Source organism: Anas platyrhynchos, chromosome 18 (assembly GCF_047663525.1).
Source record: "Anas platyrhynchos isolate ZD024472 breed Pekin duck chromosome 18, IASCAAS_PekinDuck_T2T, whole genome shotgun sequence".
In the NCBI taxonomy this organism is placed as follows: Eukaryota; Metazoa; Chordata; class Aves; order Anseriformes; family Anatidae; genus Anas; species Anas platyrhynchos.
In genome coordinates this window covers 8,094,139-8,117,611 of record NC_092604.1, presented here as the reverse complement: position 1 = coordinate 8,117,611, position 23,473 = coordinate 8,094,139, and the positions used below count along the sequence as shown (strand labels likewise).

At 66.1% G+C, this 23,473-nt stretch overlaps 3 protein-coding genes across 7 annotated transcripts; 2 read left to right on the top strand and 1 right to left on the bottom strand.

The window, feature by feature from the left end:
• The first annotated feature begins 465 nt into the window (after window positions 1-465).
• On the top strand, window positions 466-6,586 carry CDK9 (cyclin dependent kinase 9). The gene is made up of 7 exons (XM_038165161.2): window positions 466-627; window positions 761-842; window positions 1,293-1,383; window positions 3,091-3,257; window positions 3,425-3,596; window positions 3,669-3,817; window positions 4,735-6,586. Exons 1-7 carry the CDS (start codon window positions 536-538, stop codon window positions 5,098-5,100), a joined length of 1,119 nt encoding a protein of 372 aa, XP_038021089.1. The 5' UTR covers window positions 466-535; the 3' UTR covers window positions 5,101-6,586.
• Window positions 6,292-11,876, top strand: FPGS (folylpolyglutamate synthase). Of its 5 annotated transcripts, none has more exons than XM_038165160.2 (15): window positions 6,292-6,426; window positions 7,431-7,559; window positions 7,703-7,756; window positions 8,553-8,617; window positions 8,752-8,866; window positions 8,972-9,049; window positions 9,214-9,275; window positions 9,359-9,461; window positions 9,552-9,629; window positions 9,716-9,863; window positions 9,950-10,054; window positions 10,280-10,430; window positions 10,555-10,630; window positions 10,909-10,975; window positions 11,077-11,876. In XM_038165160.2, exons 1-15 carry the CDS (start codon window positions 6,406-6,408, stop codon window positions 11,517-11,519), a joined length of 1,695 nt encoding a protein of 564 aa, XP_038021088.1. In that variant the 5' UTR covers window positions 6,292-6,405; the 3' UTR covers window positions 11,520-11,876. The 5 variants fall into 5 exon arrangements, with proteins under 5 accessions (XP_038021088.1, XP_071881526.1, XP_071881525.1 ...); XM_072025425.1 differs by having other exon boundaries at window positions 7,676-7,756; XM_072025424.1 differs by lacking the exon at window positions 6,292-6,426 and adding an exon at window positions 7,048-7,204.
• ENG (endoglin) lies at window positions 11,829-22,509 on the bottom strand. The gene is made up of 15 exons (XM_072025420.1): window positions 22,349-22,509; window positions 18,425-18,582; window positions 16,260-16,394; window positions 15,560-15,722; window positions 15,205-15,361; window positions 14,940-15,072; window positions 14,643-14,817; window positions 14,417-14,559; window positions 14,153-14,290; window positions 13,988-14,032; window positions 13,801-13,911; window positions 13,471-13,716; window positions 13,204-13,267; window positions 13,013-13,114; window positions 11,829-12,569 (listed from the first exon to the last, which is right to left on the bottom strand). The coding sequence occupies exons 1-15, from the start codon at window positions 22,410-22,412 to the stop codon at window positions 12,451-12,453; spliced, it is 1,953 nt and encodes a 650-aa protein (XP_071881521.1). The 5' UTR covers window positions 22,413-22,509; the 3' UTR covers window positions 11,829-12,450.
• Window positions 22,510-23,473: the final 964 nt, after the last annotated feature.

Genomic DNA, 23,473 nt, shown 5'->3' with positions numbered 1-23,473 from the left:
CACCAGGCTCAGCCCCTGCCCTCACCCAGTCCCTGGGTGGTGGCCTTGTGCCCACCTCACACCCCCAGACCCTGCTGGGCTGCGGGCCCTGGAGGAATGAGGTGAGGTGGGGGCAGCGGGGAGCCATGGGGCTGTGTCCAGCCGTGCGCCCCCGTCCCTGCCCATTTGGGGTCCCCCCTTTGGGCACCCATGACCCCAAACAGAGCCTGGCACGGGCAGTGCTTGCAGTCCCCATCCGTGTTTGCTGTGCTTCGTGTACACTGGGACAGGGGCTGGGGATCCCCACGGGTCCCCCCCACCAGCACCGACCCCCGGGGGGCTGAGGGGCGGGCGGGGGCGGCGCCCCCCATGGGCTGAGCCCGCCTCAAGGCGAGGGCTGACAAGATGGCGGCGGGCGGCGGGACTACAACTCCCAGCGGGCAGCGCGGCGCGCCGGAAGCGGCGGGAAGCGGGAAACAGGAAGTGGGGAGGGGAGGGGGGGGAAGGGGGAAGCCGTGAGGAGAGGGGCAGGGGCCGGGGCCGGGGCGGCGGCGGGATGGCCAAGCAGTACGACATGGTGGAGTGCCCCTTCTGCGATGAGGTCTCCAAGTACGAGAAGCTCGCCAAGATCGGGCAGGGCACCTTCGGGTGAGAGCGCGGGCCGCGGGGACTCGGCTGCGGCCGGGAGGGGGGGCTGCGGCCTAGCCCCAGACCCTACCCCTGGACCCTACCCCCACCCCGTCCCCTCACAGCCTTCTCCCCCTTCTCCCCCTCCTCCCAGGGAGGTTTTCAAAGCCAAGCACCGCCAGACGGGCAAGAAGGTGGCGCTGAAGAAGGTGCTGATGGAGAACGAGAAGGAGGGGGTGAGCTGCGTGTGGCTGTGACTGGGGAGGTCGGGGGGGGAGCGTGCGGGGAGTGGGGCTGATCTCTGATAGCAGAGGGTGTTCTCCCTCTCTGTGTGTTCCCTGATAATGGTCACAGCTGGGACGTGCCAGGTCTCGAGGAGCAGCGTTAACGGGTAGCGGGGAGGCCGCTCTGCCAGGCGGGGCTGTGCGGTGTCCTCAGGCAAACAAACACGGGAGACTGGGTGTCAGGGTCAATAAAATTCCTCCGCCTGGTGGCAGAATCACCCCTGATAACGGTGGTGAATGAATTCTGACAGTCCCGGTGTCACGTTTTGAAGCACTGATAAAATAAGCTGTTCTTTGCTGCTCCAGCAGCTCCCCTGCCGTGTTGTTGTGCTCACAGCTTCCCTGTCCCCCAGGCGGCTGTGGGCTGTGCTCCTGACCCACACCTTCTGCTTCTCCTTTCAGTTCCCAATCACGGCCCTGCGAGAGATTAAAATCCTCCAGCTGCTCAAGCACGAGAACGTGGTGAACCTCATAGAGATCTGCAGGACCAAAGGTAGCTGCTGGGGGGCTGTGGGTTTTCCTTCAGCCCCGCGTGGCGGCTGAGCAGGGCGCTGTGCCCTGGGGGGGGCGGCTCCACCAGCTGGGCCTTGGGGTGACAGCACCCCCGGTTTGGGAAGCTGCCTCTCAATGGGTGCTGCAGCTTGGCTGGAAAAAAACCCTCCTCAGAGCATGCTGCTGTCACCGTGCTGCCTGAGAGGCTTTAAATAAACCTGTGCTGGAGAGCACCCGAAGCTGGGGGCGTTCCTCCTGGCATGGATTTTATGGCTGGATGGTGTCGGGGCTGTGCTGGGAGCTGTGTTCCAGCTGGAGGCTCACTCAGCCCCTCGCTGGGTGTGTTGCAGCCAGGGCTCAGGCTCGGGGCAGGGTCAGATGTGCCATGGCCCCGTTTGGTGCCCAGCTACCTGCTGCTCCACCTCCTCGCTGCAGGCTGTCCCCGGGGCAGGCAGCGTGCCTGCTGTGCTCAGTGCACCTGGTCTGGCTCAGTTCCCAGGGAAATGGGGTTAAAACGTGTCCTGCTTTATATCCATCAACCCCTTCTGTGGATTTTACCAGAAAAAGCAGTTCTGGAGGTGACAGATGATGTTAAAGCTTGCCATGCTCTAGCCAGTCACTTCGGTTAAATAAAATGCAAGTGGCAGCTGTCTGCTGCTGCTGGTCTGTTAAAAACACAAGGTGGAAGCCTCCAGCCCAGGACTGGGGACCGGAATTTACTCCGCAGCATCTATTGATTACTGTCAGTTTTTGGAACTGGCGGGTACAAGGAAAAACACTGCCACCGAGTTAATTTTTAATTCCTTGTGTGATTAAGCCAGTTGTGATGACTGCCTGTGTCTGGCACGCCGAAGGTAAATATTTTTGTGGACGTGTAAAATTGTTTGGTTTCTGTTTAAATTCCACTTTCCTTCCAAATCCGCTTTGACCTCAGTTTCACGTGAAAAATAGGAATGTGGCACTCACTGTTCCCAGACCTCCAGCTTCTGTCGTTTCACGTGGTGAGGGCTGTGCCCCTGTCAGGGACTCGCACAGACCCACGGGCATCCTCCCAGCCAGGGGGGAGCTCAGCCCTCGTGTTCTGCCTGCTGATGGGCGGTTTTGCTGCGTACAGCTGATGGAAATCGGCCTTTTGCTTTAATGTTTTGCACGTGTGCCCTAGGAACAAGATTGAAATTGATTGCTTCATTTGAGGTTTCCTGCTATTGACTTTAAATGGCAATTGAAATTGGAGTTTTAAATCGTATTGATCTGGATCAGGCTGTTTTCGTAGATACCGTTTGAGGTTGCAGAACGCCTTGCTTTCTAATGTTATTTTAGAAAGATTTTCTCTGTTCCTGTGTTGCTTTTTTTCTTCTTGGACTGTCCTTGCCCTTGCTGCTGTGCTGATCCTGCTTGGCTGGCGCTGTGTGCACCGATGGGTTTGTAGGGAGGAAGCCCCACAGCTGTTAGGCACACAAATCGAGCTTTCAAAGATTTTTGTCTCCTTTCCTTGCCTTTCTCGTGACATTTGCTGCTCACCCCCTGTTCTTCCAATGCTTGTTTTTGCTGCCTTAGTGCCTCTGTCTGAAGGACCTTGAGGCCTGTGGGGTCTGTGTTTCCCTGTTTGTGTGCCCTGAGGTTTTACTCCGGGATGGCTGGAGGTCAGGAGGAGCTGTGGTGGCACTGGGGGTCCCTCTCTGACTGTCCCTGCTTGCCCCTCCTGCAGCCTCTCCGTACAACCGCTGCAAGGGCAGCATCTACCTGGTGTTTGACTTCTGCGAGCATGACCTGGCCGGCCTCCTCAGCAACGCCCACGTCAAGTTCACGCTCTCGGAGATCAAGAAAGTCATGCAGATGCTGCTGAACGGGCTGTACTACATCCACAGGAACAAGGTAACGGGCTGGATCCACGCTGAGCTCCGAGCCCCACCTTGCTCTCTGTGAGCGGGTGTCTCAGCACAGGCTGGGGGGAAATCCTTCCTCGTCCTTCATCTCCGGGGCCGGGGTGCCAAAGGAGGGCTCCTGGGTGGCTCAATCTTTCCCCGTCCGTCCTCGTGCAGATCTTGCATCGGGACATGAAAGCCGCCAACGTCCTGATCACGCGGGACGGGGTCCTGAAGCTCGCGGACTTCGGGCTGGCTCGAGCTTTCAGCCTGGCTAAGAACAGCCAGCCCAACCGCTACACCAACCGCGTGGTCACCCTGTGGTACCGGCCGCCAGAGCTGCTCCTAGGTAGGCGCTGGGCTCTGTCCTCTCCTCCTCCCTCCTCGCTCCCCGGGTGATTAACGCGGCGCCTCTCCGTAGGGGAGCGGGACTACGGGCCCCCCATCGACCTGTGGGGCGGGGGCTGCATCATGGCCGAGATGTGGACCCGCAGCCCCATCATGCAGGGCAACACGGAGCAGCACCAGCTCACCCTCATCAGCCAGCTCTGCGGATCCATCACGCCGGAGGTGAGGGCAGGAGGAGGGAGCTGCAGGGGGGTGGTGAGGGCTGGAACTGGGGCCAAATGCTCCTGCTCCTCTCCCTGCCCCGCGTGTGGGCTGCTGCGTGTGCCCAGCATCGTTGTGCCTGCTGCTGGGGGCCGTGTCCTGTGACACTGAACTTCTGTGCTGCTTCGTGTGAGCTCCAGATGTTTCCTTAGCCTTGTGCAGCCTCTGAAACACCCGAGGGTGAACGTGGCTCTTCTGAGATGAGTAGTGCTGTGCTCTCAGCCCTGCTGGGAGCGCTCAGCCCTTTCTCAGCTCCTTAAGGGCAGCCAGTCCTGCCCTCTGCTGGAAGGTGGAGCTGAAAGGGACCTTGGCCAGGGTTTTCATCAAATAGGGTGTGAGAGGAGGGCGGCTGTGCACGTGGCTGCAGGGACGCTGGTAGGTGCACTGGAGGTGTTCCCTTTTGTACCCACGGACTTGCTGCGGCCTGTCCCGGACTGGGGCTGAGGGAAGTATAAGTGATTGCAGCGGGCTGTGGTTCCTAAAGATAAAAGGTGCCACGAACATCCAGGTTGTTATCAGCGAGGAGTTTTGTCCGTTGACCTTTCTGGATGTTGTAGTTGGCCTGAGCTGGTTCTCCAGTAGATTTTTTATTTTTATTTTTTGGTGGGAGGACAGAAATCCTTTGGCATCCTCAGGAGCGCTGTGCTGTGTGCCGTTCCCTCTCCGGGAGGATTCTGTCCTGACTTGTCCACGTGTCTGTAGGCTTTGGTGTGCGCTTCAGTGTCTCCGTGCTGTGGGAACAAGGCCTGCTGGCTTGGAGCTTCTGAAGTAGCATTGTTCTCTCAGCACACCTCATGCCAATTTGCCCGAGGGCATTAGCTTCAATGGCTTCTGCTCTGGAACTATCTCCCAACCCTCCCCTTCCTGCTCCCTCCCAGGTCTGGCCGAACGTGGATAAATACGAGCTGTTTGAGAAGCTGGAGCTTCCCAAGGGCCAGAAGCGCAAGGTGAAGGATCGCCTGAAAGCCTACGTCAAGGACCCCTACGCGCTCGACCTCATCGACAAGCTGCTGGTGCTGGATCCCGCCCAACGCATCGACAGCGACGACGCCCTGAACCACGACTTCTTCTGGTCGGACCCCATGCCCTCGGACCTCAAAAACATGCTGTCCACCCACAACCAGTCCATGTTCGAGTACCTGGCCCCGCCGCGCAGGCGGGGTGGCCACATGCCCCAGCAGCCAGCCAACCAGGGCAGGAACCCCGCGGCCACCAACCAGACCGAATTCGACAGGGTCTTTTGAGCGGGGTCCCGGCCGGGCTGCTCGGGGAGGTGCAGTGAGCAGGGGTGTGCTGGCGGGGTCTCTCTCTCTCTGTCTCTCTCTCTGGGCAGGGACTTCCTTCACGGCGAAGTGCCTGGTGGCTTTAACTGAGCTCTGCCGTCCCCTCTCCTAGCACAGCAGCTCTGCCACTAAGGAGCTGCGGCGTGCGAGCCGTGTGTGTGTGTGTGTGTGTGTGAGTGAATGAGTGGGGAGGTGAAGCCTGCGAGCCCAGGGTTGTTTCCCTGCAGCTTTGGCCCACAGCCCGTGTCCCCTGGGGCAATCTGTATTGGTTAGGGTAATCTCATGGATCAATTGTTAGGGACCTGGTGACGGAGGAGGTGGCTGTGTCAGTGCGGGGGCTCGCTGAGGCTCTCAGCAAACAGTGCAGGGAGCCGCAGGGCTGGGAGCAGCTGCCCTGGATCAGACTGGGCCCCGCTGGTGGCCGTCTCTGCCTCTCAGTTGCTCTTAGCTCCTACACAGCGTGTCCTCTGAGCACCCAGAAGCTGGTGTAGGATGAGGCAGGTGCCTCTGAGTAATTTGGACATGTCTCAGGGAAGGCGTCGTCATACTGCCTGGAGTGACTAACTCTCACTGGAGTTTTGGGCTGCAGCCTGGAAAGGGTCCTGCTGGGTGGCTGACACAGCTCCTTGCTCCGTGCAGCCGGGATTTACGGTGGGAATCATTGGTCTCTGCCACAGTGCTCGGCGTCCGTGCTTCCTTGGTTCCAAGCTGCAATTAGGATTCCTGTGGGACACACCTAGCTGGCTGCCTGCTTTTCGCTTAGTGCTAACCACAGCAAGAATTTGGATTGGGAAGGGAGCTGGGGGTGCTTGCAGGCAGCCCCTGACCCCCTGCTTGCAGAGCTTTCAGCGTGGTACGGCCGTGTTGGAGGAGCCAGGGCCACTCCTGTGTCCTGGCCCTCCATGGGTGGGTCTGGAGCAGGACCACGGCCGTCCCCAGGCACAGAGATGTGGCACACGGTGCCGGCGTGCATCTGCCTCACTCTGCCGGAGCTTTGGAGCCCGGCTGGCGTGGAACAAGTGCTCCTTCAGGTCCTGCCCAGCACCTCGTCCCCACGGCTGCCGGCTGCACATGGCCGTCTTCTCCTGAGCCACATGGATCCCAAGACTTTCGAACACGTAAATGCACACGAAAGGCGGCGGGTGATAACCTTTGGCCTTTAGGAGGTTGTGCATTAACCAGGCCAATGTAAAAGCCGCGGTGGTGGTGGCTCAGCTCGTGGTGGAGGAGGTGGGGAGCTCACCCCACGCCGAGCAGCCCCCAAGGATGATAAAGGACACCTATAAGGTAAATTTGTGGGGGGCACCCGGATCATGCCTGGACGCGAGGGGACTTGGGGGGAAAAAAAGTGTGAGGGGAGGAAAAAAAAATGAAGTTAGCTGCGAGTGATCAGCCCGATGCCTCGTGCCGGTTGTGAATAAAGGTGATCTTGTTCCCCAGCGCCTTCCCCCGCTGTGTGTGGCCCTGCTTCTTGTGCTTTAACCTCCCAAAGTTTGGGGAGCTGCCTCAGAGGGCGGGCAGGGGCAGGCAGCGGGGCGCAGCGTGCCCTGACAGGGCTCTGCTGACAGGGCGCCATGCCCGCTGTGGTAACACAACTAGCGGGCACCGAGCATCCTCCCTGAGGAGGCAGCGGGGCTGCTGTGCTGCCTTTTTGCCATCTTGGGGGTTTTTTGTGAGGATTTTGGGCGGTTTAAGGCTGTGCTCGCAGCCCCCACCCCGCGGTTGTGCTGTGGGGCTCCCTGTGCACCCAGCCCTGCCTCAGCGCCCCTCACTATGAGGGGACCCTGCCCTTCTCCAACATGGCGCCCACCGGCGGGATGCCGAGGGGAGGGGAGGGGGGTGTGCCCTCAACCAAGATGGCGGCGGCGGCGTCAAGGCTTATAAAAAAGGGGGGGGGGGGGGCCGTTTAGCGGCGTGGCCGGGGGGGGCGGGGCCTGAGAGGCGCGCGGCGGGGATGGTGGCGCGGGGGCTGCGCGCGCTGCGGGCCGCGGCGGCGGGGAGGGGGAGGGGGGGGAGGAGGGGGCTGAGCACGCGCCCCGCGCGCGCCCCCGCCGCGGATTATCAGGTACTGGGGGGGGGGGGGGGGGGCAACAAATTGGGGGGGGTTGAGGTAAAAAGTGGACTGCGGGACCCTCACTGGTAGCGTGGGGGGTGCAGCGGGGTCCGCACTCGGTGCCTGGGGGGTGTTTGGGTGCTGGGGGTGGGGTTGGGGGGGTGTGGGGGGGTGTTTTTGGGGTGGGGGGGCTGTGTGGGGGGGGCTGTGGGGGTGTCTGACAGCGGTGCCCCCTCAGGACGCCATCCGCACGCTGAACTCGCTGCAGACCAACGCCAGTTTCCTGGAGCAGCTCCGCAGGGAGCGCCCCGACCCCCGGGCACAGCTGGAGGCCATGAGGGGCTTCCTGGAGAGGAGCGGGCTGCAGGTGAGGGGGGGGCACCCCCACACACCCCCACACACCCCCATGTCACCCCCCCAGCCCCTGAGTGTGGCCCCGCGGTCCTTGTCCCCCTGTCCCCCCCTCCTGGGATGTGGCCGCAGGGGTCCCACGGGGTGGCTGACCTGCAGGTGGAGGACCTGGACGGGCTGAACATCATCCACGTCACCGGGACGAAGGGCAAGGTGAGGGGGGGCACGGGGGGGCACGGATGGGGACATGGACAGAGGGGACGGGGATGGAGATGGGGACAGGGGTGGGGACAGATGGGACAAGGATAGGGACAGTAGGGACAGGGATGGGGATGGGGACGGAGATGGGGATGGGGACAAGGATGGAGATGGGGACAGGACTTAGAGGATAGGGATGGGGACAGAGGGGACGGACGGGGGTGGAGATGGGGACAGAGGGGATGGGGATGGGAACGGAAATGGGGATGGGGACAGGGACAGAGAGGACAGGGATGGAGACAGAGGGGACAGGAACAAGAATGGGGACAGAGGGGCCAGGGATAGGGATGGGGACAGGGATGGGGACAGGAATGGGGACAGATGGGACAAGGATAGGGACAGGGGTAGGGATGGGGACAGGGACGCAGATGGGGACAGGGACAGAGAGGACTTGGATGGGGACAGAGGGGATGGGGACAGGAATGGGGATGGAGACAGAGGGGACAGGGATGGGGATAGGGATGGGGACAGAGGGGTCAGGGACGGAGAGGACAAGGATGGGGACAGAGGGGACATGGATAGGGACAGGAATGGGGATGGAGATGGGGACAGAGGGGACACGGATGGGGATGTGGACAGAGATGGGGACAGGGACAGAGAGGACTTGGATGGGAACAGAAGGGATAGGGATGGAAATGGAGATGGAGATGGGAATGGGGACAGGGATGGGGACAGAGGGGATGGGGATGGGGCTGGGGACAGGGACAGGGCTGGGGACAGGGACCCAGGGCTGATGCTGCCGCATCCCCAGGGCTCAGCGTGCGCCTTCACCGAGCGCATCCTCCGCGGCTACGGGCTGAAGACCGGCTTCTACAGGTGGGCAGGAGCGGCTGGGGGGCTTGGGGGGGACACGGGGACACCGCGTAGGCCATGCCTGAGGGTGTCACCTGTGTCACCTCTCTCCTTTTTTTTTTTTTTGTTTTTTTTGGTGTCCCCCCCTCCCTCCCCAGCTCCCCGCACCTGGTGCAGGTGCGCGAGCGGATCCGCATCAACGGGCAGCCGCTCAGCAAGGAGCTCTTCAGCAAGTACTTCTGGCTGGTCTACAACCGCCTGGAGGAGACCAAGGTGGGGGCTTCCCGGGGCTCGTTGGGACCGGGGGGGGGCTTTGGGGGCTCAGTGGGGACTGGGGAGCCCCTTGGGGTCGTCCCTAATCCTTATCCATCGCGGCAGGACGCGGCGCAGGCCAGCATGCCGGCGTATTTCCGCTTCCTCACCATCATGGCCTTCCACGTCTTCCTGCAGGAAAAGGTAGGGGATGGCGCGGTGCTTCCGCGGATTTGGGGGGGGGATGACCCCTGGGGGGGTCGTGCCCAGCTCGTGGTGCCGGTGGACCCCAAATCCCGTCACCCGTCACCCCCAAATCCCCGGGGACGCTCGCCGCTGACATCTCCCCGCATGCCCTCTGTCCCCAGGTGGACCTGGCGGTGCTGGAGGTGGGCATCGGCGGCGCCTACGACTGCACCAACATCATCAGGTAGGGTGGGCGCCCGCGTTGTCCCCATATCGTCCCCGTGCCACCCCCCCCACCCCCACTGAGCCCCCCCAACGTGTCCCCAGGACCCCCGTGGTGTGCGGCGTCTCCTCACTGGGCATCGACCACACCAGCATCCTGGGGGACACGGTGGAGAAGATCGCCTGGCAGAAGGGGGGCATTTTTAAGGTGAGGGACAAGCCCCCGCGCCCCCGAGGGGGGGCTTCTTTGGGGCCGTGCTCGGGGGGCCGTCCCTAATTCCGTGTTTCCCCCCCGCAGCCCGGTGTGCCGGCGTTCACCGTGCCGCAGCCCGAGCGGCCGCTGGAGGTGCTGCGGGACCGAGCCCGGGAGCTTGGGGTGAGCTCAGGGACGGGGTTGGGAGCGAGCAGGGGGGGCTCCGTGCGGTGTTTGGGGGGGGGGGGCTCAGCCTCCTGTCCCCGCAGTGCCCCCTCTACGTCTGCCCGGAGCTGGACGCCTTCGAGGCCGGGAGCCAAGCGCTGGAGCTGGGGCTGGCGGGCGGCCACCAGCGCTCCAACGCCGCGCTGGCACTGCAGCTCGCCAGGACGTGGCTGCAGCGGCGGGGCTACGAGGGTAAGGCGGGGAAAGGGGGGGGGCAGACGGGGTGGAAAATAGGGCGGGGGGGGGGCATGAGTGACGTTTTGGTGCCTGTCCCGCAGCAGGTCCCGAGGTCTTGCCGGAGGTGCCGCTCAGCACGGAGCTGTTGGCACAGCCATCGGTGCCGCTGGCGCCCGTGTTTCGTCCCAGCGATGCCATGATCCAAGGTGAGGGGTGGGTACGGGGTGGGGGGGCCGCGTGTGACCCCCCCCGGTGCCACCAGCGCATTTGTAACGGGTTGTGGACATCCCGGGTGTCCCTGGCACGGCCGCGTGGTGATGCTCTGCCGCCGCCTGCTGTGCCACCGCCATACCCCTGCTTGTGGGGGTCCCGGTGATGAAATGAGGGGGGTCCAGCTGTGTCCCCTGTGTCCCCTGTGTCCCCCCCCCCAGGTTTGAGGGACACGGAGTGGCTGGGCCGCACGCAGGTGCTGCCCCACGGCGCCGTGACCTGGTACCTGGACGGGGCGCACACCACCAGCAGCGTCCAGGCCTGCGTCCGCTGGTTCCGCCAGGCTGCCCTCAGCCACGACAAGCCCCAGGAGTAAGGAGGGGACATGGGGGGGGAGCTGGGGGGGGCACACAAACACCCGGTGGCCATGCCGGGGTCCTTGGGGGGTGGGGGGGGCTATAGGGTGGCGCTCACCCCCTCCCTGTTGTCCCCGCAGCGGCTCCGAGGTGCGTGTGCTGCTCTTCAACGCCACGGGGGACCGGGACACGGCCGCGCTGCTCAAGCTGCTGCTGGTGAGGTTTTTTTTTTGGGGGGGGGGGGCTACGGGGGGGCAGCGGGTGCTGGCAGGGGGCTGAGCGCCCCCCCCTGTGTGCCCCTGGGCCCCGCTGTGCCGTGGGTGCAGGAGCCACGAGGTGGAGCTGCTGTCTGTCTGTCTGTCCGTCCTGACACCCCCAGCTCCGTGCCCCCCCCCCAAGAGCCCCACTGGGCTGGGACTGGTCCCAGTGGCACTGCGGTTGTGGGTGGGGGTCCCGGTGCCCCCCCTGCACGCTGAGCCCCCCTCTCCCTGCAGCCCTGCCACTTCGACTACGCCGTCTTCTGCCCCAACTTCACGGAGCTGTCAGTGACCGGCAGTGCTGGTGAGTGCTGGGAGGGGGGGGCTTTGGGACCTCCTGGTGCGCCCCCCCTCCCTCCTCTCCATCCCAGACCCCCCCCTTTTTACTCATTCCCCTCCCCCCAGACCAACAAAACTTCACCGTGACCCTGGAGAACGCCCTGACCCGCTGCCTGGAGAACCAGAAGACGTGGGGGCGGCTGCTGGAGGAGAAGGGGGGCCAGGAGACCCCCTGGTTGTCCCCCCCCCGGCAAGTGGGGGGGCTGCTGGAGCCGGCCCCCTTACGGGGAGGGGGGGCAGCCCTGCTGCTGGTGCCCCCAGCCGAGCGCCCCCTCAACTCCCCCTCCCTCGTCTTCCCCTGCCTCTCCCACGCCCTGCAGTGGATCGCCCAGGGCCGGGACCCCCACCTCCCCGCGCCCCCCCCCAAGGGGGGGGCACACCCCCAGCCCGTGGCCAGCAGCGGGGCCGTGCTGCTGCAGGAGGCGGCCGCCATCCACGTCCTCGTCACCGGCAGCCTGCACCTGGTGGGGGGGGTCCTCAAGCTGCTGGACCCCTCCCTGTCCCAGTGAGCGGGATTTGGGGTCCTTCACCCTTTACTTGAACTGCTGGGGGGGGGGCGGGCACGCATGGGATTCCCCCCCCCCATCCCGGCCCTTCTCACCCCAGTGCCTTCTGTCTGTGCCAGCCCCATGGGGGGGTGGCGGTGGCCGTGGCCACGCTGGGTGTCCCCATGAGGTGGGGGGGGGACACTCCTGGCCCCCCCTTGGGGGGGGGGTGTGTGTGTGGGGGGGGTGAGATGGACGCAGGCTGCCCCCCCCCACAGAGAGGTTTGGGGGTGCCCCGGGTGTGACTCCGAGGCTCCTCGTTGCGGCGACTAATTTAACGTAGGATAGGTTTTTATTATTATTAAAAGTTTGTAACTTTGACCTGGAGCTGGCTGGGGGGGGGTGGGGGTGTTTTGGGGGGGGCGGGGGGGCCGGGCTGCTCTCTGCGCATCGGTCACACCGTGCCGCCCGGCCCCGCAGCCCCCCCACCCCAATAAACCTCTCGCTGCTCCCAGCCCCGCTGCCTCTATGGGATGGGGACACAGAGTGGGGGGGTGCTGGGGGGGGGGGCAGTGACCCCATCGGGGCTGTGCTGGGCCCCCCCCATTGCTCAGGGAGCATTTTTGGGGGGGGTACATGGGGGCTACACTGTCCCCACACAGGATGGAGAGCACCGGGGCGCACCCCGGGGGCACCCACCCTTTGCCCCCAGCACCCCCCCATCTGCTGGGGACCCCCGGGGAGGGTCACAGGGGGCCCCCACCTCCCTCCACGGGCTGCCGGGGGGGGGCCAAAGCATTCACTGAATGAGTAAGGGCGGCCCCGGGGACGGCGAGGGGCCGCGGCCCCCTCCGGGCTCAGCCTCAAATTATTTTTGGGGGGCTGGTGGGGGGGCAGAAAAAGGGTTTTTAAGGGGGCTGAGGCGGAGGCAGCGGCGAGGGGGGGTCCGGGGGGGTCAGGCCATGCTGCTGGTGGAGCAGGGGGTGCTCTGCGTGCTGCCGATGCTGTGGTTGGTGCTGCTGCTCTCCGAGGCCGGCGCCGTGGTGGAGACCGGCTGCAGTTTGGAGATGGGCCCTGCATTACCACCGGGGGGGGGAAATTGGAAAGGGGGAGGATAGGAAAGGGGAGGGGGGGGGGGGAAGAAAAACATGAAGGGACAAAAAAACAAATCTCGGCGCCAGCAGGGCCGGCCGGGGATGGCTCATCCTGGACCTGACCTTTCCAGCCCGATAAGAGCCTCCAGGCCCTGGCGCAGGGCTCGCGCCCCCTCCCCGGCCCCCCCCGGCCCCGATAAGGCGTGGGATGGAGATGGGCTTCACTGGGACCCCGGGGACCGCGGCCACGCCGGGCAGGCTCCTTCTCACACAGCCCCGGCCAGAAGGGATGCGCTGCTGAGAGCAGCAGGACCCCCCCGGGACGTACAGGAGGATTGGGACGGGGGAATAGGGTGGGATTCCCAGCCATGGGACGTGTGTAGGGCCCCCCCTCGCCGCCCCCACACCCACAGAGGTACTCACGGGTGTGCGAGTAGATGTACCAGAGCCCGGCGGTGAGGAGCGCCCCGATGAGGAAGGCTCCGAAGGTGATGCCCAGCACGGCGCCCAGCCCCAGCCCTCGGTCTGCAGGGGGGGGGACACACACACGGGGCCGTCAGCACGGTGACACCGTCCCAAAACCTCCCTACGGCTCCTCCCAGCCCCAAACTCACTGTTGGGTGGCCTCCAGACGTCCTTCACGGTCACCTCCAAAACCTTCTCGAAGATGGTGTTGTTCTGCGCACGGGGAGGGTTGGGGTGAGCTTGGGGACAGCCCTGCCCCACCGCCACCACCCCGGTGCCACCATCCCACGGGGACGGGGCTGGGGACCCCCATACCCAGGGGCTCTGTGGCCCCGGGGCGCTGTCCCCAGCTTGGCACTGGAGACGGGTGGCTGGGGACACCCGCGGGGACCCCGGGACGGGGGTGTCACACCGACCTGCAGCCCGGCCTTGCACTTGAGGGCGGCGGAGAAGGGGACGTGGCCGCCCTCGGGGACGGCGTAGGTGAAGCGGAATCGCCAAACCTTCCTGGCCCTGCTGCCGGGGGGCTCCTCCAGCACGGCCACGCTGGAGCTCTGCGCCTTGTTGGCCTGCACCAGCAGCAGCGGCTCCCTCCCCGCTGCCACCAGCCAGCACTCCTTCAGCTGCAGGTCGGCCGGGTAGTCGTCCCAGCGCATGGAGGCCTGCGGGGATGGGGGACACGGGGTCACCGTGAGGGATGCCACCCCCCCCGGCACGCTCCCCGCGGTGCCCGGGCGCTGCGGTACCTGCACGAAAGCCTCCTTGTTGACCTCCAGCTCCGTCTGCGGCACCTCGAAGGCAGCGGTGGGGAAGAGGCGCAGGAAGAGCTCCCGTGGGATCTGGCACTGGAAGGCCACCTAGGGACAGGGACAGGGACAGCGTGAGCCACCCCACGGCACCCCGTGACCCCGTGGCACCGGTACCGGCACTTACCCGCACAATCCTGGGCACCGAGCCCTTGGACAGGCTGAGGATGAGCTGCGAGGAGGGGAGGAAGGCTCGGTCAGCCTTGAGCCGTGGCCGTGAGCATCCCGCCGGTGGGGTCCCTTATCCCTGGTGGGATGGGGACACCTCCTGCCCCCCCCCGTATCCCCTCACCTCGTTCTTGGCGTTGCCCTGGCTCTCCAGCGAGGTGCCGCAGTGGCTGAGGGGGGTGCGCAGCATGAAGTGCGTGGCGTTCTTCTCCGCCTGGCAGCTGATGTCCCGCAGGGTGATGTTCACCACGTCCTTGATGGGCTAAGAGAAAAGCCACCAGCCGTGCCCACAGCTCCCTCCAGGGTGCCCGGCCAGCCCCCCCCCAGCATCCCCCCAGCACCTGGAGCGGGATGAGACCCCCCCCCAGCACGCCGGCGGTGCCCTCACCTCCAGGTGGGACCTGGTGATGATGATCTCCATGGTGTCATCCGTGCACTTCCAGGGCCGGAGCATGAGGAGCAGGTCGTTGGGCAGCGTGTCCAAGGTGGGGGCCGGCGACGTGAGCATCGGGGGCGGCTTCCTCGGGACCTCTGCGGGGAGAGGACGCGGGGGGCTGAGCGGGGACACCCCCAACCCAAAAACCCTGAGCCCAGGAGGGGCGCCGAGGACCCACCGCGCTCCTGGATCTCCAGGGTGATGCGGGGGCTGGTGGGGATGATGGAATAGGAGGCGATGACGCTGCAGTTCTTCTCGAAGGCTTTGGCGACCAGGCCCTGCTCCGTGTCGGGCAGCGTCCCTCCAGATATGAGCTGCCATGGCATGGACGTGATCCTGTAGGGGCTGGAGACCTGTGGGGGTGGCACGGGGGGGGCTTAGCGGGGCCGGGGGCATCCAGATGTGAGCAGCCACCGCGGTCGGGGCCGCACCGAGGTGGGGACAGGCTCTGGGGGCCGCCGCGTCCCCGCCGTACCAGGAAGCTGACGTGGCAGCCGGTAGGCGAGAGGATCCAGGTGAGGTTGGTGTGGCTCTGCAGGATGAGGATGTGGTTGCCCGTTGCCGGCTCGGAACAGCTCATGGACAGGTTCACCTCCGTGAGGGGCGAGCTGCAAGAGCACGAGACCCCCTCCAGCCTCAGCCCCTCACTCCGCCGGGTCCGGAGTCTCCAAGAGACCCCGACCCCTTCCCCAGGTTCCCCAAGCTGTGCCCTCCTCCCGGGGGGGGGACACGCACGGTACCTGTGCTCGGGCTGCAGCTGGATGATGTGGGCAGTCCTGGAGCTGTGGGCGCTGCCGCTGGCGCAGCTCCTCATCCCTTGGGAGAACACCTCGGCATCGAGGTGCGGCGCGGCGTCGAAGTGCTCCTGGGGGACGCAGTCTGGGGGGCTGCGGGCATCTGGGGGGGGGCACAGGCAGAGCTGGGGTCACCGAAACCAAACCGCGCTCGGTGGGCACAGAGAGGGTGCCCAGGGGAACCACCACCCCGTGGACCCGGCGTGTGCTGGGAGCAGGGAGAGCCCTGCAGCCCCTTCCTCCCCACCCTGGTGCCACCCGGTGTGTCCCCCCTCCCCGCCACCCCCTGTCCCCCACGCACCTTCGCCCAGGCGGAGGTGGATGGTGCGCGGGTCCCACAGCTCGCTGTAGGACGTGATGCCCCCGTAGGTGCCCCGTGCCCAGTCCAGCAGCTGCCCCTTGCTGGCAGCCGCCGGCAGCTCCCTCTGCTGCACCTCGGGGCTGCCCTGGATCACGAAGGCGTCCTGAGGGCGAGAGGCAACGTGAGCCGGGGCAGGACGCATGGATCCCTCCCCGGCTCCGTCTGCAGCCAGGAAAATACCCTCCCAGCACGGAGGGCGCTGCTTTGAAGGCAGCTTGGTGGGCATCTCCAAGGGCCTGACCCCATCGCGGCTCCGTGGAGGACCTGGGGGAGCGGCGCGGCCGGCCGGCGGCACGCGGGGAGCTCGGCCCGCTTTATTATTAGCCGCAAAACAAAGCCGGAGGTTTATTTTCCTAACAAAGCTCCCGGCCCTGGCTCAGCTCGCTGGAGCCAAACCCCATCGCTGACCTTCCTCCCGGCAGCCGGAGGAAACGGCAGCTTTTTCAAGCCCCGTGCGTCATTCGCCGCCCAGCCTGCCCCGCGCTCAGATCCGCCGCCGGGGGCCGGGCGCATCGGCCCTGGGGAGAGGGAGAGGGCACCGGCGTCCCCCGTGGGCACCCCAAGCACCCCGGGGATGTCCCCAGCCCCGCTGTGCCCCCCAGAAGGAGTGCTCCCAGGGCGCTGTCCCCGCAGCACTCACGGTGAGGACGATGAGCTCCGGGCACGGGGAGGTGATGGAGGCCGAGCACTGGGAGCACTGCAGGACCAGCACCGCCGACCGGGTGCAGCCGCTGGCTGGAGCCGTGACCAACACATTGAGCGTGGTGGATGGGCCCTGGGGGAGCAAGGAGAGGGTCAGCACCGCGGCACGGCTGGGACAGAGCCCCCCCTGTGTCCCCGGTGATGGGGCAGCAGGGAGGGACATCAGGCTGGCCATGCTTGGGCTGTGGGGTTGGAGTTATGGCCTTGGGGCAGGTGAGGGATGCAGGGATGCCACCTGGATGCTCATGCACACCACAGCGGGACAAAACCCTCCGGCTGTCCCCAGATGAGGGCTCAGGGTGTCCTTGCACTAGGGACAGAGCACCCCATGCTGCGGCCAGGGTGCCCACTGTGGGTGTCAGAGCACTGGGGACTGGGGCATCCCACACCGGGAACTGGAAATCCCCACAGAGCAGCCCAGGACGTCCCCACACCGGGGCTGGCCCATCCCCAACCCCACGCACCGACACATCCCCACCCTGGGTACCAGGATCCCCCACCATGGCTCTCCCGGCCCCATCCTGACACCGCGGAGCCGCTCCAGCCCCGGGGCAGCCGCAGGGCTCGGCTCAGCCGGAAAACCGCGTCAGGAAGCCGGGGAGCCAGGCGCTAAGTTTGGAAACCACCGCCCGGCTCAGCGCTCCCGGCACAACAGCGGGCACGGCGAGCCGCCCGGGGCTGCGTGGGCACCGAGGCACGGCACAACCAGCGGTGCCAGCCTCTTGCCCGGCACCACGGGGCCGAGGGCACCGCCTGGCCCGGCCGTGGCCCCGTGGGCGAGCTTGGCCGCGTGGGTGGCCGGGGACCCCGGGTGGCCCCGTGGCGGCGGGAGGAGCCGGCGCTGGTTTTCCTGCCGCGTGTTTTGCGGCGCTCCATTGTTTGGTGCCCGCCGAGCGCAGGGAGGCTCGGTTTGCGTCTCGCCCCGCTGCAGCCTTTTTTTAGGTTTTTCTTCTCGGTGTTGTTTTTTTTTTTTTTTCTTCTTAGGGATCTGCTTATAGAAAGCGGCTTCCAGTAATTCTTCTGCGAGCGGAGCCGGGTCCCTGCCCCGCTCCCCCCCGCGCGCCCAGGGCTCGGTGCCGGCGAGCCGAGTGCCGCAGCCGTGACATCAGCGCGTGTCCCCTGCCGCCTCCGGTGACAAAGCCGGGGCACCCCCGGCCCTGACGCTCAGCCACAGGCGCCTGCCTGCGTCAGGGCCAGGTTTCCCGTCAGGGCGTGTGGGGTGAGGCCGTGCCGGGGCGCCGCGGGTGTGGGGCACTGCAGAAGCTGCCCCCAAAGCGGCTCCCCCTGCGCCGCCCCTGCTCAGCGCCCCCAAAAAGCAGAACTGGGAGAGCTGGGAGGCGGCGGGGGGAACGTGGTGCTGGGCAGCTGGGGCTGGGCTAAAATGTGGTGCTGTGCTTGCTGGGGCTCTGAGAGCTCAAGGGAAGCTCAGCAGGGGCCCTACAGTGGGGTTTGCCCCCCCAGCTGCCTCCTCCTGCCCTGCCCGTGCTCTCAGGACCGCACCAGGTGGGGACACAGCCCCAGCTCGCTGCCCCGCTGTGCCCAGCGCCACCCCAAAGCCACCCGGAGCGCCCAGCTCGGTTATCGCCCTGAGGCAGCAGTGAAACTCTGGTGGCTGCGTTTCCGCTGCCAGTGATGTGAGCGCCTCGAGCCTCCCTGCATCCCTCCTGCCCTCCTCGGCACCGTCCCCGTGGGTGCTGGGCTCTGCCCCACTGCTGCTCCCCGCAGAGCCACCTCCCCGCGGGACGTGCGGGTTGTGGGGACAGTCCCTGCGGTGCCAGAGAAGTGTCAGAATGGTGGCCTTTAAAAGGCTTTAAACTTCCCCTCTGGGGACACGGAGAAACTGCAGCTTCAGCTCAGAGGAGAAGCGCAGCCGTGTGGGGAAGTTGCACTGTGGAAAAGGTTAATCTGGTTCCTCTCCCCGCTCCTGATTTACAGGAAATGCTTTCGACAGCCCCGCGCTGAGCGCAGCGTGCCAGGGGCCAGGGGGCTGCATTTACCCGGGGGGGGCTGGAAAAGCACCAGGGAGGGGGCAGGACACGGAAAACCCCAACATGAGCACCCCGGTGGTGCCCGGGGCTGATGTGTGGGGTGCTGCTGGCTCACCTTGGACCACTGGATGCTGAGGACGTGGACTTCATTGGCGCTGTGCAGGGAGCTGCTGCTGACGCAGCCCCACGGCACCGTGCTCGTGCTGTAGGACAGGGTGACCGGGTGCTCCGCCGCCACCGGCCGCAGGTCGCAGCCCTCGGCGGGGACGAGGTCTGGGTGGAAAACAAGAGAAATCAGTCACTGCCACGCAGACTGGGGACAGGGGACAAGCGGGAGGGGACCCGCACAGCGACGCCGGCCCCAGTCCTGGCTCTGTTCAGGGCCTGCCCGGCGCAGCGATCCCCTAATGGCCCTGGGATCCGGTCTGGAAAAACCCACTGTCCCCGTGCGGCACCGCCGCGTGCCAGAGCTCCCGCGTGGCTTCCCCTAAAAGCGGCCCCCCCGCATCCCTCCCCCCGGTGCTGACGGAAATTGGGAAGCCCAGGTGTGGAAATGGCACCGAGGTGCGAGGCGGGTGGGCGGCGGTGACACCGAGAGCCCCACACGGGGCTGGCGAGCGAGCGGGGCCCCGCAGCTGCCAAGGGAAATCCTGACGGCAAAAAAAAGGTGTTTGAAGCCCCGAGCCTGCCTCACTCAGAGGTTACCGTGGCCATTTCCCCTGCCCTGGGCAGTGCTGCCACAGCCCAGCTGTCCCCAAGTCGTCCCCTGCACCCATGGGTGGCACGGCTGGGAGGGTCCCTGCCCTGCGGGGTGCTTTGCGCCAGGGCATCCCTGTGGGGCTGGGGGCTCCGCGCTTGCTTTGGATGTGGCCACCGAGCGCTGTCCCCTCCCCGGGGGCTCTCTGGCAGCTCCAGCCACCACGCTGGGAGGTGACCGGGGCCCTGTGCCAGCACCGGGGCACCCAACAACCCCATGGGGACGGGGACAGGGTGGCGCAGCCTGGCAAGGGTCCCCCCGAGCCGTCCCTGGGCTGCGTCGGGGTGGCGAGGCCGCGGCGGCGGGGTCACGGCGCAGGCCCCGCGGTGACGCTGCCACGGGCCCACCTATTGTCCGGCGCTTCCTCCCCCCGGCGCGGCGGCCGCAGCATCGGGAGGAAGATAAACAGCCGCTTATCTGGGCGCCGCAGCCCGCGGCCCTCTTTCCTCCGCTCCTGCCCCGGCGGCACCGGGCACGGCCCCCGGCCCCCGGCATCGCAGGGCAGGGGACGGGCAGATTGTCACCTCTCCGGTGACATCCCGCGGGGTGGCATCCCGTAGGGTGTGGGGACGTGGCCGGCTTCTCCCCGGCGTGGGGCAGGGATGCTGCGGAGGGGACGAGGGGCAGCGGTGCCACCCGGGCACCGTCCCCATCCCCGTCCCCGTCCCCGGGGGAAGGCAGCAGCAGCCTCCAGCATGATGTCAGCATCAGATAACGGCGCTCAGCTGGGCCCAGCCTGCACCCGCGGGGTCAATCAGATAAGGGCGCATTTATTTTTGTACTCCAGGAAATACAAAAAAAAAAAAAAAAAAATTAAAAGAAAGAAAGAAAGAAAATCCACTTTATGTTTTTCCAGCCTCCCACCCGCCCTCGGCCTCGCCGTGGCGCAGACGGAGCGGGGAGCGGGGACGGAGCTGCCGCGTCTCCCCGGCGCGTGGATGTCTGGGGGGGGGGGGGAAATTCCTGTTTTGTTGCGAGCGGATCAAAGGCCCCGGGTGCAGAACAAAGCCCAGGGGGTGCCGGGGGTGCCAGGGGGGGGCACGGGGCCAGGGCAGGCGCCGGGGCTGGCTCCAGCAGGGCAGGATCTCCCGGGCAGCACCGCTCCGACGTCCCCCCTGTGCCGCCTTGGCACTTGTGCAATGAGCTGGCCGGGCTCAGCAGGGATGGAGCTGGCACCGCAGGGCTGGGTGCTGTCACCCCCGGGCCACTGTTGTGCCTCATGGAGGTGGCAGTGGGGTTTGGGAGGGGGTAGATGTGGCCACACCACCCGACACTGGGTTTTCTGGGTGCAGCACTGGGGGAGACGCTGTCCCATGTCAGCCTGTCCCATGTCAGCCTGTCCCCAAGTGGATGAAGGTGACAAGCCCTGCGTCCCCTCTGTATGTGCTTTCTGCCCCCAGGAGGGGCACAGCCTCACCTGGGCTGGGAAGGGAAGAGCCAGCACCGCGTTCCCCCCGGGGCAGCAGCACCGGTCCCTGCTGGTGCTGCCATAAGGGGGCTCAAAGCCCCCCAGCCCTGGAAGCCCCCCGGTGTCTGCACGGCCCCACGGTGCTGTGCCTGCCAGGGACACCCCAGCCCCAAGGGTCTGCACCAGACAGGGCAGGGGCCGTATGGCACAGCTACACGGGACGGGGATGGCACAGCTACACATGTTTGGGACGGTGTGGCACGGCCATACGGGACATGGGATATATGGAAGAGCCCCATACTCAGAGTAGTCCCTCTCAGGGACCTCAGGGGCACAGTCACACATAGCAGGGGCTGTATGGCTCAGATTTATAGGACAGGGACAGCATTGCGCAGTTCCTTAGGACAGACACCACAGGGCAGGGAACATGCAGCGGGTAGGAGAGGGGCTGCACCACAGAGCTGTGTGGGACGGGACAGCATAACAGCTGTATGGGATGGGGGCCATACAGCGCGGCTAAAAGGCACAGGGACACACGGCTCAGTAGGATGGGGGACTGTATGGCACAGCTGTGTAGCACAGCCACATTGGGGGGCTGTATGGCACAGCCACGTGGGACGGGGAGCGTATGGCACAAGGACAGAGGACACAGCCTGTATGGCACGGCTGCGTACAAGACTGCACTGTAGGACGGGGGATATAAGGCACAGATATGCAGGACAGGAATTATATGGCACACAGACAGGGCCTGTACAGCACAGCTTCACAGGATGCAGACCATATGGCACAGCTGTAGGATGGGGGCTGTACCACACGACTATAGGACACAGACCCTATCACACATCTATTTAGGATGGCGACCGTACCCCACAGCTACACAGGACAAAGACCTTATTGCACATCTCTTTAGGATAGCGCCCATACACACAGCTCCACGGGACACAGACCTTGTTGCACATCTATTTGGGATGGTGACCGTATGGCACAGCCACACGACCAGGCTGTATGGCACAGCTGCAGGGGGCACAGCCCTACAGCACAGCTACCTCGGATGGAGCCCATATGACAGCCACAGGACAGGGACCATATGGCACAGCTACGTCGGATGGGGACTGTACAGCACAGCCCCCGGGGCACGGCCCCAGCCCCTGGGGACAGGCCCTGTAGGGGGGTGACAGCACCGGGGGTGGCAGTGGGGACCCCCAGCAGCCCCCATGGGACCGACCCGTGTGGGACGTGCTGAACCCACTGCCCCTGCGTTGTCGCTGCCCTCATGTTTCCCTGTCCCTGAGCACCCCGTCCCCGTGTCCCCAGCTCCCTGCCCACCTGGGGGTGTCCCCACGCCTGCACCCCCCAAAATCCTCCCCGCGAAGCCGCAGCGCCTGTGGTCACGGGACAAGGGCTGCGGGGCCAACAGCTAAAGCAGCAAAAAAGTCCCTGGCCCTATTGCCACAGACACCGGGGGGGGGGCTTTGGTTTTTTTTCCTCATTCCCCAGCCCCCCCGGGTCGGTGCCCCCGTTGAGGGGGTCCCGCTGCCTGCCCCTTCCCGGGGAAAGGGCACTTGGACACCCCTGGGACCCTGGTGACGCAGCCTGGATTTGGGGCCGGCGGAGGGGGGGGAGGCAATATCCGAGCCGGGACCCAGCTGTATCAGCCCCCGCACCCCCAGCCCACCCCAGCAGCTCACCCCTCGCCCCCCACCCCCGTTCCCCTCCTCTCCCCCCGTTCCCCTCCGAGTTACCGGCGGCTCCTCCGCGCTCCCCCCCTGCGCGTTTCCCGTGCGCCAAGCCCGGTGCCGCCGTCGGGGAGCCCCGAGCTCGAAGCCCCCAACCCTCGGCGGTCCCCGGTGCCCCCCGACGGGCTCCCCACTCACCGGGCCGGGCGAGCAGCGGCAGCAGCAGCAGCAGCAGCAGCGAGGGGGGGCTCCGCAGGCACATCCCGGCCGCCGCCGCTGCCCGAAGCCGAGAGCGCAGTGAGCGGGCGCGGCGGCGGCAGGAAACCGACTCCCTTCGGGAGGAGGAGGAGGAGGAGAAGGAGGAGGAGGAGGAGGAGGAGGGTCGGCGCCCGGAGGAAATGCCGCTCCGCAGCCCTGGAGCCGTGCCGGCCGGAGAGGGGGGAGTTTGGGTTTGGGGGGGGTCCGGGCGCGCCGTGCCTCAGTTTCCCCGCAGGGTGCGCGCACCGCCGCGGGGCGCCCTGGAGGCAGCCCGGGTGCTGGAGGGGGGGTAGGAGGGGGAGAAAGTGGGGTCCCCCCCACCCTGGGGTGGCACCAGGGAGAAGGAGGGGGTGGCTGCAGTGCCTGCACTGAAGGTGGGCAGGGTGCCAAGGGTGCCAAGGCAGGGGTCGGGATGCCAAGGCACGGTGCGCCCCCCTCCCTAAATACCCCCTCCCCAAAGTTTAGGGGACACACAGCAGCACAGCCTGCCCCGTGCGGTGCTGAAGGGGGGCTGCCCCATGTCCTGAGGGCAGGAGCTGCCCCACTGCGATGGGGACAAGGGCAGCCCCGAGGTGTCCCGGTGTGGGTAGGGTGCCCCATGGCACGGAGAGTCCCAGGGCTCTGGACACCGGCCCCGGGGCTACTGGTGGCTGGGGGGACACCGTGTGGCACTGCCGCCTGCCCCCTCTGCACCATGGCCAGGCCACAGCTGGGGACTGCCGGGATGTCCCCAGTATTGGGATGTCCCCACTGGGCGGGCAGGTTTGGGGTTTGGGGCCCCTCTAGGACAGCCCCGTCCTGGGTCCCAGCAAATCGGCACCGAGGCAGGAGCCGGAGGGGAGCGGGGTGGCTGCGGGGACAAGGGGACATTGTGGGGACAAGAGGGCCAAGGGGGACTCCTGCCCCGTCCCTCCTGCCTGTGCCAGGGCCAGGTCCCCGTGGTGGCCCCGCACCGCTCCGTGGCGATGGGCAGAGGGCCGGGGGGTGACACCCGGCAGGGCAGGCGGCGAGGTCTGTCCCCAGCGGCCACCAGGTCCCCGGGGTGAGCAGCAGCCGCCTCCCACG

Coding starts and splice junctions, on each gene's coding strand:
- CDK9 (XM_038165161.2), top strand. CDS start 536: ATGGCCAAGCAGTACGACATGGTGGAGTGCCCCTTCTGCGATGAGGTC. Junction 843..1,292: donor TGGAGAACGAGAAGGAGGGG/GTGAGCTGCGTG, acceptor TTCTCCTTTCAG/TTCCCAATCACGGCCCTGCG. Junction 1,384..3,090: donor AGAGATCTGCAGGACCAAAG/GTAGCTGCTGGG, acceptor CCCCTCCTGCAG/CCTCTCCGTACAACCGCTGC.
- FPGS (XM_072025422.1), top strand. CDS start 7,094: ATGGTGGCGCGGGGGCTGCGCGCGCTGCGGGCCGCGGCGGCGGGGAGG. Junction 9,462..9,551: donor AGAAGGGGGGCATTTTTAAG/GTGAGGGACAAG, acceptor TCCCCCCCGCAG/CCCGGTGTGCCGGCGTTCAC. Junction 10,631..10,908: donor CGCTGCTCAAGCTGCTGCTG/GTGAGGTTTTTT, acceptor CTCTCCCTGCAG/CCCTGCCACTTCGACTACGC.
- ENG (XM_072025420.1), bottom strand. CDS start 22,412: ATGTGCCTGCGGAGCCCCCCCTCGCTGCTGCTGCTGCTGCTGCTGCCG. Junction 14,560..14,642: donor CCTGGAGATCCAGGAGCGCG/GTGGGTCCTCGG, acceptor CTCTCCCCGCAG/AGGTCCCGAGGAAGCCGCCC. Junction 13,717..13,800: donor ACAAGGAGGCTTTCGTGCAG/GTACCGCAGCGC, acceptor CCATCCCCGCAG/GCCTCCATGCGCTGGGACGA.